At 38.6% G+C, this 15,784-nt stretch overlaps 1 protein-coding gene across 1 annotated transcript in view; it reads right to left on the bottom strand.

Annotated features, from left to right (window-relative positions):
* The window catches only part of DZIP1 (DAZ interacting zinc finger protein 1), a 281,110-nt gene that overhangs the window by 232,728 nt on the left and 32,598 nt on the right, over positions 1 to 15,784 (bottom strand). The window contains exon 4 of the mRNA XM_053707838.1: positions 7,771 to 7,895. Within this exon, the coding sequence (XP_053563813.1) occupies positions 7,771 to 7,895 (125 nt within the window). The remainder of the gene's footprint in view (positions 1 to 7,770; positions 7,896 to 15,784) is intronic.

Here is a 15,784-nt window from a genome sequence, read left to right as displayed (position 1 = left end):
TTCGAGCAGAAGAGATAGCAACAAGAAACAAAACCTTCCAAGATAACAACTTAATGTCTATGGAATGCAACGACTCAAACTGAGCCAGCTGTAAAACTTTAAGAACAAGGTTAAGGCTCCAAGGATGAGCAACAGACTTAAAGTCAGGCCTGATTTTGACCAAGGCCTGACAAAAAGATTACACATCTGGCACATCCACCAAATGTTTATGTAGTAAAACTGATAAAGCAGAAATCTGACGCTTCAGGATACTGACTGACAATCCCTTCTCCAGGCCTTCATGAAGAAAAGATAACATTTGAGGAATTCTAATTCTACTCCAAGAGTAGCCCTTGGATTCACACCAATAAAGATATTTACGCAATATCTTATGGTAAATCTTTCTAGTAACAGGCTTGCAAGCCTGAATCATGGTCTTAATGACCAAGTCAGAAAAACCACGCTTAGACAGAATTAAGTATTCAATCTCCAAGCAGTCAGCTTCAGAGAAACGAGATTTGAATGAAGGAAGGGACCCTGAATCAGGAGGGCCTTACTCAGAGGTAGTCTCCAAGGTGGGAGAAATGACATCTCCACTAGGTCTGCAAACCAGATCCTGCGAGGCCACACAGGGGCTATTAGAATCACCGACGCCCTCTCCTGTTTGATACGAGCAATGACTCGTGGAAGGAGAGCAAGTGGAGGAAACAGGTATGCCAACCTGAAAACCCAAGGAACCGCAAGAGCATCTATCAGAACAGCCTGCGGATCTCTTGACATTGAACCGTACCTTGGAAGCTTGGCGTTCTGATGGTACGCTATCAGATCCAACTCCGGCACCCCCCATTTGAGGACTAAGCTGGAAAGCACCTCCGGATGGAGTTCCCACTCCCCGAGATGAAAAGTCTGTCTGCTCAGAAAATCTGCTTCCCAGTTGTCTACTCCTGAATTGTGGATGGCAGATAGATAGCAATTGTGGGTCTCTGCCCACTGAAGAATCCGAGTAACCTCCTTCACGGCTAAGGAACTCCGAGTTCCTCCCTGGTGACTGATGTAAGGCACAGAGGTTATGTTGTCTGACTGGAACCTGATAAACTGGGCTGAGAACAACGGAGGCCAAGCCAATAGAGCATTGTAAATCACCCTCAACTCCAAGATGTTAATGGGAAGAGCAGAATCCTCCAGAGTCCAAAGGTCCTGAGCTTTTAATGAGTTCCAGACTGCTCCCCAGCCCAGCAGGCTGGCGTCCTTGGACACAATCACCCAGGAAGGTCTCCGAAAGCATGTGCCTTGAGACAGATGTTCATGAGAAATCCACCACTGGAGAGAATCCCTTGACGACTGATCTAACTCTATTCTCTGAGATAGATCCGCATGGTCGCCATTCCATTGTCTGAGCATGCACAACTGGAGAGCTCTCAAATGGAATCAAGCAAAAGGAATGGATGTCCATGGAAGCCACCATCAGACCGATTACCTCCATACATTGAGCCACTGAAGGATGAGCAATAGCCTGAAGAAAGAGGCAAGAGGAAATTATTTTGTTTTCCTGACCTCTGTCAGAAAATTCTTCATCAATAGAGAATCTATTATGGTCCCTAAGAACACTACTCTTGTAGCAGGGGAAAGGGAGTTTTTTTCAGATTCACATTTCATCCGTGGGAATCAAGAAAAGACAACAATATCTCTGTGTGAGATTTTGCTCGTTAAAAAGATGGCGCCTGAACCAATATGTCGTCTAGGTAGGGTGCCACAGCAATTCCACGAGAACGAATCACTGCCCAAAAGAGCTCCCAGAACCTTTGAAAAACCAAATGGAAGGGCCACGAACTGGAAATGTTTGTCCAGAAAGGCAAATCTCAGGAATCTGTGATGGTCCCTGTGAATAGGAAAATGAAGATACACATCCTTTAGGTCTATGGTTGTCATTAACTGATCCTCTTGTACTAAAGGAAGAATGGAGCGTATAGTCTCCATCTTGAAGGATGGAACTTTGAGAAACTTGTTTAGAGACACCTCAAGTTTAGAATAGGACGGAAAGTTCACACTTTTTTGGGAACCACAAATAGGTTGGAGTAGACCCTGAGACCCTATTCCTGCACTGGAACTATCACTCCCAAGGAGGAAAGATGTTTTATGCATTTCAAGAACGCCTCTCTCTTTATCTGGTCTGCAGATAATCTTGAGAGAAGGAATCTACCTCTGGGAGGAAATGTCTTGAATTCCAATTTGTAAGCCTATGTCCACAGTCCAGGGATCTGGGATATCTCGTATCCAGGCTTGAGAGAACTGAGAAAGTCTGCCTCCCACCTAATCCGATCCCAGATTGGAGGCAAACCTTTCATGCTAATTTGGAATCAGCTGCGGGTTTCTTTGATTGTTTCCCCTTGTTCCAAGACTGATTGGGTTTCCAAGAAGACTTGGATTGTTCCTGCTTGGAAGAAGAAGGGGAAAGCTTTCCTCTGAAGTTACGAAAGGAACGAAAATTACTCTGACGTCCATTAGGCCTATTCTTCTTATCTTGAAGTAGAAAAGACCCTTTTACACCCGTAATATCAGAGATAATTTCTGCCAAACCGGGTCCAAACTAGGTTTTGCCCTAGAGGACCAGATTTTCAACCATAACGCCCTGCGGGCTAGGACAGCGAAGCTAGAAGTTTTAGCTCCTAGTCTAACAACCTGTAAAATGGCATCTGCAATAAAGGAATTGACCAACTTAATCCTATCCTGAATTTCATCCAAGGAAGTCTCTACTTGAAGAGAATCAGACAAGGCGTCGAACCAATAAGATGCCATGCTAGTCACGATGGCAATACACACTGCAGGTTGCCATTGGAGACCTTGATGAACATAAATCTTTTTTAAATAAGCCTTCAGCTTCTTGATCATCTGATCCTTAAAAGAGCAGCTATCCTCAACAGGAATAGTGGTTCTCTTAGCCAGAGTGGAAATGACCCCTTCAACTTTGGGTACAATATACCAAGGGTCTTTAATGGAGTCCTCCACAGGAAACATTTTCTTAAAAATGGGAGACGGGAAAAAGACACCCCTGGTTTCTCTCATTCCTGTGAGATAATCTCCCTAGCACGGTCCTGCACAGGAAAAACCTCCGAAGTGGAAGGTACATCTTAGAAGAATCTTAAATTTACTTGATTTCTTGATTTCTTAGGAGTGACAACGACAGGGGTATCGGAGTCATCTAAAGTATCTAAAAACCTCCTTTAGCAATACACGAAGGTGTTCAAGCTTAAATCTGAAGGATACCACCTCAGTAGAAAGTAAGTTGCCCTTTCTCATAAGTCTGATGAGGAAGATACATCAGAAATCTCAGAATCGGACAGTATAATTCCTTCTTCTGAGATTTCTGATGTATCTTCCTCATCAGACTTATGAGAAAGGGCAACTTACTTTCTGAATTTCTAGATTTTCTCTTGCGTTTTCCCTGTAATCTGGGAATTGTAGCTAATGCCGCAGATACCGCTGAAGATACCTGGGCAGTAATTTTGTCTTTTAAATAAACTCCACTAGGAGTTATAGAGGAACCGCAGGGCACTGCATGTGACGCCATTGAGGCTTGGGACATGAGAAAGCTGAGGTATTATTGTTAAAGAGAGATAGTTTGCTGAATTGGATTTGGCTTACTCATTCCTTGAGGTCATGTCACAAATTAGTGCAGTATGGCAGTGAATGTTTAAACTCCTGACACAGTGTTGAATATTAACAATGAACTTGATCCTTGGTCAGCCCTATTGGGAAGGAAACTGAGCAGCCTCTCAAATATATTTCTCAGGTTTTTTTTTTTTATCTAAAATGCTGTTTGGCTAACCATGTAAGTGTCTATTTTTATCCAAATAACTGTTATTTTTAAAAATAATAAAAAAAAAAAATAATTAAAAAAAAAAAGTTTTTTTTAAACAAAATCAGTTTATTTTTACGTTTACTAGAATTTAACAGATTTCTTTTTACTAAAGGAGCACAGTTTAATATTCCTTTAAGCACCAGAAGGATTTGATGATAGCAGTGGTAATATACACTACATATTTATTCATTTTTTTAAAGATATGTGGGCATTTTAAATTTTCTTCTCTAGCTTCTCAGATTTGTATGAAAAACACTCAAATCTTTTGAGCTGTGAAGTTTTGAATGTTAGGAGACATTAGTTTAGATTTCTCAGTTAGTTGTTTTTTTTGTCCGATTTTGTATTAAATTTGAATTTTAATAGAGAAAAAAAAAATGATCTACTTTTTATCCTTTATTAGTTATATTTAAAAGGGACAGCAAAGTCAAAATTAAACTTACACAATTCAGATAGGGCATGTGATTTAAAACAACTTTTAAATGTACTTCTATTATCAAATTTGCTTTGTGATTTTGCTATCCTTTGTTGAAGAGTAAAATTAGGTATCCTCAGGAGAGTGCATGTGTCCTTAGCAGTCTATGGCAGCAGTGTTTGCTACTTAACATAACATTGCTATAAACAATTTTTTAAACACTGCTTCTAATGGCTAGAGACACATGCATGCTCCTAAACTTACCCAACATTACTCTTTAAAGTGACAGCCTACAGTAGCATTTTTATAGTTTAAAAAGACAGATAATCCCTTTATTACCCATTCCCCAGTTTTGCATAACCAACAGTTATATTAATATACTTTTTACCTATGTGGTTACCTTGTAGCTAAGCCTCTGCAGACTGCCCCCTTATTTCAGTTCTTGTGACAGACTTGCATTTTAGCCAATCAGTGCTGACTCCCAGATAACTCCACGGACGTGAGCACAATGTTATCTATATGGCACATGTGAACTATAGCCCTCTAGTTGTGAAAAATGTCAAAATGCATTTAGATAAGAGGCGGCCCTCAAGGGCTAAGAAATTAGCATTTGAGCCTCCATAGGTTTAGCTTTCAACTAAGAATACAAAGAGAACAAATCAAAATTGATGATTAAAGTAAATTGGAAAGTTTTTTTTATAATGACATGCCTTATCTGAATCATGAAAGTTTATTTTTGACTAGACTGTCCCTTTAATAAAGGATGCCAAGCAAGTAAATTGGAAAGTTGTTTACAATTTTATGTTCTATCCAATCAAGTTTAATTTTGACTTTACTGTTTAATTTCCAGAAAAGACTTAATACACAAAGCTAAGGTTCCAATCAGCAGCCACAACACACAGCAGCAGCTGAGAAGAACATGGCCGGAGAGCCAATAAGGAGCAACGTTTTCATAGGATTATTGAAAAAGCTACAATAGCAAAATGTGTCTGATGCCTGCTATGTTGTGTGCCGTGCCCTTGTATCTATACTATAATTGCGTTTGAAACGCGTCCGTCACCAGTTGTGCATGCATCCTCAAAGGAATGTTGTCAGGATTCTTTCACCACCTTGTCATTTTCAGAGCAAACCAGGATGTGATGTAGCGAAGGTAAACGGAGCATTCAAAAAAAAAAAACTATCCGCCCGCAGTAAGTATTAAAAAAACAGCCTAACCGCCTGCAATAAGTATTAAAAAAAAAAAACACCAACTACCTAATAAAATTATTAACCCCTAAATCTGCCAACCCCAACATCACAAACTACCTAATACATCTATTAACCTCTAAACCGCCATTAACCCACATCACTAATTAACCTAATAAATCTATTAACCCCTAAACCGCAATTAATCCACATTGCAATTAAAATAATAACTGTATTAACCCCTAAACCGCCAAACCACACAACGCAAATAACTAATCACTAAGTCCCCTAACCTAACACCCTCTAAATTAACCCCATTACATAAATTAAAATAATCCTAAATTACAATTAAAATTTAAAAAAAACTAACATTACTTTAAAAATAAAGTAAACTAAAATTTAAAACTAAAATTTAAACTAATCTAAAATTACAGAAAATAAAAAAAGTTGAACATTACACAAAAAAAATAAACCACATTATCCAAAATAAAAAAAATAAACCTAATCCCTATGAAAATAAATAAAACCCCCAAAATAAAAACACCCCCTAATCTAAGAATAAAATACCAATAGCCCTTAAAAGGGCTTTTTGTAGGGCATTGCCCTAAAGAAATCAGTTATTTTACATTAAAAATAAACCAAGTCCCCCTAACAGTAAATTCCCCACCCACCAAAAGCTCCCAAAATAAAAAAAAACTAAACTACCCATTGCCCCTAAAGGGCATTTTGTAAGGGCATTGCCCTAAAAGGGCATTCAGCTCTTTTACTGCCCTTAAAAGGGCATTCAGCTCTTTTACAGCGCCCAAATCTTAAAAAAATAAAATCTAATACTAAGCCCCAAATAGGTACTCACGGTTCCTGAAGTCCGGCTGAGGTCTTCTTCCAGGAGCGTCCATGATCTTCTATTTTCATCCACAGTGAAGGTGGCGCAGAGCGGAGGTGTGGAGCAGTCTTCCCTAATGTGGCAATCCTCGGCAGCGGTCCTTGGCGGCGTGGAGGCTCCTCTTCATGCAATCGTCCGCTGCACACTGAAGATTGAATGCAAGGTACCCCATATTTTTTGGGGTATCTTGCATTCCTACTGGCTGATATTTTAAAATCAGCCAATAGGATGAAAGCTAATGAAATCTGATTTGAACAGCCAATAGGATTTCAGTAGCTCTAATCCTATTGGCTGATTTCAAAATTTCAGCCAATAGGAATGCAAGATACCCCTAATTGATTGCGGTACCTTGAATTCAATCTTCAGTCTACGACGGACATCGGAAGAAGTGGAGCCTCCATGCCACAGAGGAATGCCCCCACCGAGGACCGTCGCCGCCGGTGAGTATACAGGCATCGGGAACACAGCTCTGCACCACCGCTCCGTGCCACCTTCATTCCGAATAAAGATAGAAGATTATGTATCCGTCTGGAAGAAGACCTTCTCCGCCGGACTTCAGGAACAGTGAGTACCTATTTGGGGCTTAGGTTTATGCTTTTTTTTATTTTAATTTTTGGGTGTTTTTTTTTTTAGATTAGGGTTTATTTGGGCTTCAAATGGGTAGTTCAGTTATTTTTAGTGTTAGTTATTTTTATTTTGGGGGGTTTGGTGGGGGGTTTAGTATTTTTTTTAGAGGTAAAAGAGCTGTTTAATTTAGGGCAATGCCATAGAAAAGGCCCCTTGAAGGGCTATTGGTAGTTTAGTATTAGATTAGGGGGTGTTTTAATTTTGGGAGGGGATTTTTATTTTTATAGGGGTATTAGTTTAGGTTTAAATTTTTTATTTTAGATACCTTTATTTTTTCTGTAATTTTAGTTTTTTATTTTATTTACTTTAGCTTGGGGGGGTTGTAGTTTTTAAACAGACTGCCCTCTGGGCAGGCTTATTGCCTAGTATGTAATAAGACATGTTTTTAAGCAGATGATAAATAAAAATCTGAAGACTTCTCTGTTGTTCTTATATACGCACATAACCTCCATACCATGGCCTTGTTTTGTTCAGGAGCTAAAATGTGTTAACAAGACAGCAATGCATAAATGACATGCCCTAAAAAAACAGATAATTTAATTTATGCATGAGGTTTCCATTTAATGTCTCACTGGTGAATATATACAGTATATATATATATATATATATATATATATATATATATATATATATATATATATATATATATATATATATATATATATATATATATATATGTGCAAATTGATGAGACTGCATTATTGTTATTAAAAGTCAATAAAAAGACATCACATCAAAGTCATGTCTCTAACTGGTATAATCTGCATTCTGAGGCTCATCCTATTAAGATTAAGAAGTTAAACACACATATTACTTTAGTCCTACCTTAGAAAGGCTCTCTAGCTGAGCACTTTGTTGGTCCTCAAGTTTGCTCTTCGTGAGATGTAATTCTTCTTTCAACTTAGTTATTTCATTCTGCAGTTTATCAGTTGACCGAAGCTTGAGTTTCTCTTTTGCAAATGAGAAGAAAATAAGATTTTTTTTATAGATACAAGATGTGTATAGATTATATGTTTTAGGTATATTAATATAGTTAATATAAATGTAATTTATAATTTTTTAGCAAAGCTGTGTTTCCTTTCCTTCTGTATGAGGAGAGTCCACAGCTTCATTCCATACTTGTGGGAAATACAGAACCTGGCCAAAGACACCCCAGCCAAAGGTTTAAAAACATCCCCCACTTCCCTCATCCCCCAGTCATTCTGGCGAGGGAACATGGAACAGTAGGAGAAATATCAGGGTATAAATGGTGCCAGAACAAAAACATAATTTATGTAAGAACTTACCTGATAAATTAATTTCTTTCGTATTAGCAAGAGTCCATGAGCTAGTGACGTATGGGATATACATTCCTACCAGGAGGGGCAAAGTTTCCCAAACCTCAAAATGCCTATAAATACACCCCTCACCACACCCACAAATCAGTTTAACAAATAACCAAGAAGTGGGGTGATAAGAAAAAAGTGTGAAAGCATAAAAAACAAGGAATTGGAATAATTGTGCTTTATACAAAAAAATCATAACCACCACAAAAAAGGGTGGGCCTCATGGACTCTTGCTAATATGAAAGAAATGAATTTATCAGGTAAGTTCTTACATAAATTATGTTTTCTTTCATGTAATTAGCAAGAGTCCATGAGCTAGTGACGTATGGGATAATGACTACCCAAGATGTGGATCTTCCACGCAAGAGTCACTAGAGAGGGAGGGATAAAATAAACACAGCCAATTCCGCTGAAAAATAATCCACACCCAAAATAAAGTTTAAATCTTATAATGAAGAAAACTGAAATTATAAGCAGAAGAATCAAACTGAAACAGCTGCCTGAAGTATTTTTCTACCAAAAACTGCTTCAGAAGAAGAATACACATCAAAATGGTAGAATTTAGTAAAAGTATGCAAAGAAGACCAAGTTGCTGCTTTGCAAATCTGATCAATCGAAGCTTCATTCCTAAACGCCCAGGAAGTAGAAACTGACCTAGTAGAATGAGCTGTAATCCTTTGAGGCGGAGATTTACCCGACTCGACATAAGCATGATGAATTAAAAATTTCAACCAAGATGCCAAAGAAATGGCAGAAGCCTTCTGACCTTTCCTAGAACCGGAAAAGATAACAAATAGACTAGAAGTCTTTCGGAAATTCTTAGTAGCTTCAACATAATATTTCAAAGCTCTAACTACATCCAAAGAATGCAATGATCTCTCCTTAGAATTCTTAGGATTAGGACATAATGAAGGAACCACAATTTCTCTACTAATGTTGTTAGAATTCACAACCTTAGGTAAAAATTTAAAAGAAGTTCGCAACACCGCCTTATCCTGATGGAAAATCAGAAAAGGAGATTCACAAGAAAGAGCAGATAATTCAGAAACTCTTCTAGCAGAAGAGATGGCCAAAAGAAAACAAAACTTTCCAAGAAAGTAATTAATGTCCAGTGAATGCATAGGTTCAAACGGAAGAGCTTGAGGAGCCCCCAGAACCAAATTCAAACTCCAAGGAGGAGAAATTGACTTAATAACAGGTTTTATACGAACCAAAGCTTGTACAAAACAATGAATATCAGGAAGAATAGCAATCCTTCTGTGAAAAAGAACAGAAAGAGCAGAGATTTGTCCTTTCAAGGAACTTGCAGACAAACCTTTATCCAAACCATCCTGAAGAAACTGAAAAATTCTCGGAATTCTAAAAGAATGCCAGGAAAAATGATGAGAAAGACACCAAGAAATGTAAGTCTTCCAGACTCGATAATATATCTTCCTAGATACAGATCTACGAGCCTGTAACATAGTATTAATCACAGAGTCAGAGAAACCTCTTTGACTAAGAATCAAGCGTTCAATCTCCATACCATCCTGATGGTAAAAAAGGACCTTGTGACAGAAGGTCTGGTCTTAACGGAAGAGACCACGGTTGGCAAGAAGCCATGGGGACAAGATCCGTATACCAAAACCTGTGAGACCATGCTGGAGCCACCAGCAGAAAAAACGAGCATTCCTTCAGAATCTTGGAGATTACTCTTGGAAGAAGAACTAGAGGTGGAAAGATATAGGCAGGATGATACTTCCAAGGAAGTGACAATGCATCCACTGCTTCCGCCTGAGGATCCCTGGATCTGGACAGATACCTGGGAAGTTTCTTGTTTAGATGAGAAGCCATCAGATCTATTTCTGGAAGTCCCCACATTTGAACAATCTGAAGAAACACCTCTGGGTGAAGAGACCACTCGCCCGGATGTAACGTTTGGCGACTGAGATAATCCGCTTTCCAATTGTCAATATCTGGGATATGAACCGCAGAGATTAGACAGGAGCTGGATTCCGCCCATACCAGTATTCAAGATACTTCTTTCATAGCCAGAGGACTGTGAGTCCCTCCTTGATGATTGATATATGCCACAGTTGTGACATTGTCTGTCTGAAAACAAATGAACGATTCTCTCTTTAGAAGAGGCCATGACTGAAGAGCTTCTGAAAATTGCAAAATATTGATTGGTAATCTCACCTCGCCCGGATGTAACGTTTGGCGACTGAGATAATCCGCTTTCCAATTGTCAATATCTGGGATATGAACCGCAGAGATTAGACAGGAGCTGGATTCCGCCCATACCAGTATTCAAGATACTTCTTTCATAGCCAGAGGACTGTGAGTCCCTCCTTGATGATTGATATATGCCACAGTTGTGACATTGTCTGTCTGAAAACAAATGAACGATTCTCTCTTTAGAAGAGGCCATGACTGAAGAGCTTCTGAAAATTGCAAAATATTGATTGGTAAGCTCACCTCCTGAGATTTCCCAAACCCCTTGTGCTGTCAGAAACCCCCATACAGCTCCCCAACCTGTCAGACTTGCATCTGTTGAGATCACAGTCCAGGTTGGAAGAAAAAAAGAAGCCCCCTGAACTAAACGATGGTGGTCTGTACCACGTCAGAGGGTGTCGAACAATCAGTTTTAAAGATATTAAATGAGATATCTTTGTATAATCCCGGCACCACTGGTTCAGCATACAGAGCTGAAGCGGTCACATGTTAAAAATGAGCAAAGGGGAACACGTCCAATGCAGCAGTCATAAGAACCTAGAATTTCCATGCATAAGGCTACCGAAGGGAATGATTGAGACTGAAGGTTTCGATAAGCTGAAACCAATTTCAGACGTCTCCTGTCCAACAGAGACAGAGTCATGGACACTGAATCTATCCGGAAATCTAAAAAAGGTTACTCTTGTCTGAGGAATCAACAAACTTTTTGGTTAATTGATCCTCCAACCATGTTCTTGAAGAAACAACACACATAAAAAGCTGGAAAGGATCTTTCCATTGAAAATGAGCAAAGGGAATTGAATCCAATGCTGTTAAAACTTCTATGCATATATAGCAACTGAAGGAAATAATAGAGACTAAAAGGTACCGACAGACGGAACCCAATACTAATTGTCCCTTGTCTGATAGAGACAAAGATAGTGACATAAACCATCTGGAAACCTAAAAAAAGGTGACCCTTGCGTGAGGAATCAAGAGCTTTTGAAAAAAGATCCTCTAACTATGTCCTGAAGAGCAAGTGAAACATATGAGAATCCGCATCCTCAAGAAATAATCAGAATGAAAACAGAAAAATGAAGAATACGCATTTATTGTATCTAAAGAAAACAAATAATGCTATCAATGACCACAAAAAGGCAAAATAGTTTGAATAAAACTCCAAAACCCAGTTCCTAGAAAAGGAACTGGAATAAAAACCCTAGAAGATTCCAGGTCTGAGTAGCGCTTGAACCCCATGGGTACCCAGCCATGCCTCAACAGTATCCAAAATATATAGGACAGAAACACACTGAAAGAAAGTGTTAGCCTTACTGGAATAAAATCAAAGAAATTTGGACAAAATAGAACCAAATAAATTTCAAAGAAGTCTTAACCTGCCCCTTACCAGCCAAGCTGGAATACGGCATGTGCATCGCAACATTAGGGAGCTAATTTCGAACCCCAATTAAAAACATGTTACTTGGGAAAGAACTCAGGATTCATTCCTTAATAAGAACAACCAAACTAGTATAAGCTTAAAGTTTTAGTCTTAGAGCTCAATCTTGAAGCCCATAGTAACAGTAAAGAATTGAATCCAATTATAATTGATTATCTTAGAACAAAAGAAATATGGATTTTCTTTTTTTTTTTTTTTTTAAATCACAGAATTCTTCTAGCTAAAATAGCTAAAGACATAGATTAACCCTCATTTGCGAATATATTCAATAAAATGAAGACACAAATGAAATCATTAGCATGATAGTCCAGATTAAAGGACCAGTCAAAACAGAGGACTTGCAAAATGCAAAACAACAAGACAAATGCAACGGCACCTAGTCTAGTAAATGTTGTCCCTTAACAATGCTAAAATAAATCATGATCTGATACTTGATCTTAAAGTAAACAGAAAAAATTAAGCAATTGCAATATCACAGGACCAAGAAAAGTACCTGAAACTAAATAATTTTCCAAAAATAAGATACAACTATATAAAGGAAAATAAATACTATTTTGCTATTAAAACAATAGCATAATTAGTAGGAGTAGAGATAGCTCCAATAAATTGGAGAACCCTCCAAATTGAATTTAACTGCTGACAAAGAATATAGTTTAAAAATAAAAGAAAACTCTCAGCCTATTCCATTCCCTAGTATGGGGAATTTGAAAGAAAACCTCTGAAATCACAGAAGAAATAAAAAGGCAGAAATAGTGTCAGCTAGTCTTAAAGAACTAGTTACCTTAATATCCAAAATAATCAACACCTCTTCAACAAAGAACAAATGTACTTTAATAATAAAAGAAATATATAAAAAAGTAGATTTGTTAGTGTCAATATCTGATGAAGAGAATTTCTGAAAGAGAAAAAAACATCATCAGAGAAGGATAAATCAGTATGTTGTTGGTCATTTGAAACTTCAATAATTAAAAAAGAAGTGAAAAAGACCTAAAAATCGTATTAGAAGGCACAAAGTCAGACATAGCCTTAATCAGAAAAAATATTTCTTATAAATCTTCTAAACATTTCTTGCACTTAAGAATGGAAATGTATAAAGCATAAATACTAATGGAATCTGCATGTAAAAGTATATCATAATAACTTATTACAAACCATAGCTAAAGATAAACATTTAAAATAAATGAACTTAGCTTTGGTAGAACTGAAACTCAGTTAAGCATTTTTCCAGAAGTGGCTTCTGACTCAGGGACAAACAGAGACATCTTGCAATATGTAATAGAAAAAACAACATATAAAACAAAATTGATCAAATTCCTTAAATGACAGTTTCAGGAATGGGAAAAAATGCCAGTGAACAAGCTTCTAGCAACCAGAAGCAATAAATAATGAGACTTAAATAATGTGGAGACAATAGTGACGCCCATATTTTTTAGCGCCAAAAAAGACGCCCGCATTATTTGGCGCCTAAATGCTTTTGGCGCTCAAAAATGACGCCACATCCGGAACGCCGACACTTTTGGCGCAAAAAAACATCAAAAAAATGACGCAACTTCCAGCGACACGTATGACGCCGGAAACAGAAAAAAAAATTTGCGCCAAAAAAGTCAGCGCCAAGAATGACGCAATAAAATGAAGCATTTTCAGCCCCCGCGAGCCTAATAGCCCACAGGGAAAAAGTCAAATTTTAAGGTAAGAAAAAAAAAATTGATTAATTCATATGCATTATCCCAAATATGAAACTGACTGTCTGGCAAATAAATGTTTGAACACATATATTTAGAACTTTATATAAAAGTGCCCAACCATAGCTTAGAGTGTCACAGAAAATAAGACTTACTTACCCCAGGACACTCATCTACAAGTAGTAGAAAGCCAAACCAGTACTGAAACGAGAATCAGTAGAGGTAATGGTATATATAAGAGTATATCGTCGATCTGAAAAGGGAGGTAAGAGATGAATCTCTACGACCGATAACAGAGAACCTATGAAATAGACCCCGTAGAAGGAGATCATTGAATTCAAATAGGCAATACTCTCCTCACATCCCTCTGACATTCACTGCACGCTGAGAGGAAAACCGGGCTCCAACCTGCTGCGGAGCGCATATCAACGTAGAATCTAGCACAAACTTACTTCACCACCTCCATAGGAGGCAAAGTTTGTAAAACTGATTTGTGGGTGTGGTGAGGGGTGTATTTATAGGCATTTTGAGGTTTGGGAAACTTTGCCCCTCCTGGTAGGAATGTATATCCCATACGTCACTAGCTCATGGACTCTTGCTAATTACATGAAAACCAAATTAAAGTCCATCCATCGGAGAATTCGGACAGGGGTCGTGGACTCTCCTCATACAGAAGGAAAGGAAATTATTTGGTAAGCATAATTTATGTTTTTCTTCTTAATATGAGGAGAGTCCACGGCTTCATTCCTTACTTGTGGGAAACATATACTCAAGCTTTAGAGGACACTGAATGAAAACTGGAGGGTAAAAAGAGAGGAGGACCCTGTTCTGAGGGCACCACAACCTGCAAAACCATTTCTCCCAAAAACTGCTTCTGCTGAAGCAAAAATGTCAAATATGTAAAATCTTGAAAAAGTATGTAAGAAAGACCAGGCAGTTGCCCTACAATCTAATCCATAGAGGCCTCATTCTCAAAAGACTAAAGAGGAAACCACAGCTCCAGTTGAATGAGCCTTCATCCTCTGAGGAGGCTTGTGTCCCACTGACTCATAAGCTAAGCGAGTAATGCTCCTCAACCAGAAAAAACAAGAAACGGACGAGGCTTTCTGCCCCTTACGTTTCCCAGAATAGACACAAACAAGGAAAAAGTCTGACGAAACACCCTTGTAGCCTGAAGATAGAACTTCAAGGCCCGAACCACATCCAATTAATGAAATAACCTCTCCTTCGAAGAGAAGGATTAGGACCCAAGGAAGGGACCACAATCTCCTGATTGATGTTGTGATCTGAAACAACCATAGGAAGAAAACCTAACCCAGTACGAAGAACAGCCTTAGCCGCATGAAAAACTAGGTAAGGAAACTCACAATGCAAGGCACTCAGAAACTCTAGTCAGTAGAAAAAGAACCTTCCAAGACAGAAAATGTTAATGTCAACACCATGCATAAGCCCAAACGGAGCCTTCTGCAAAACTTAGAACAAGATGTAAACTCCAAGAAAAACACTGGATTTAAACACATGATTGATCTAGTCAAAGCCTGAACCAAAGACTGGACCTCTGTGAACCTCTCAAGCAGTAAAACAGAAAGGGCCAAAATCTGTCCCCTAAGGGAACCAACCGAAAAGGCCCTTTTCCAGAGCATCCCGGAGAAAGGAAGGATCCTGGAAAACCTGGCCTTATGCCAGGGGAATCCCCACTCTTCATACCAGAAAAAGTAGGTCCTGCACCCCTTATGATGGATGCAACAATACACCAGCTTATTAGCTAAAAAGAGAGTATCAACAATCCTTTTAGAAAAACCTCTCATGGCTAAGACTAAGCGTCCATTCCACGCAGTCAGCCTCAGAGAATCCAGATTGTAATGAACACAAGGACCCTGCTCCAGCAAATCCCTGTAACAAGGTCCATGGAGGCGAATCCCCTAAACTTTGATACAACTCGTAGAAATAAACGGAGAAAACCGTCTCACAGACGCCTGCTCCTGCTAGGATCGAACCATCTACAAAAAGAAACCTCTAAAGAATGCTAGATGTCTAGCATATTCTGGATGAAAAGGCCGAAGCCCCACCTGGGTTCAAACCCACCTTCTGCGAGTGGTGGAGCTAACACTGACACCTTGAAATCTTGATTGTCTTCCCCATCAGATACAAACATTTGAGCAGGGAATGATGGTAGGGAACAT

This window comes from Bombina bombina, chromosome 3 (assembly GCF_027579735.1).
Source record: "Bombina bombina isolate aBomBom1 chromosome 3, aBomBom1.pri, whole genome shotgun sequence".
Taxonomy (NCBI): Eukaryota; Metazoa; Chordata; class Amphibia; order Anura; family Bombinatoridae; genus Bombina; species Bombina bombina.
This window is presented reverse-complemented; position numbering and strand designations above follow the sequence as displayed.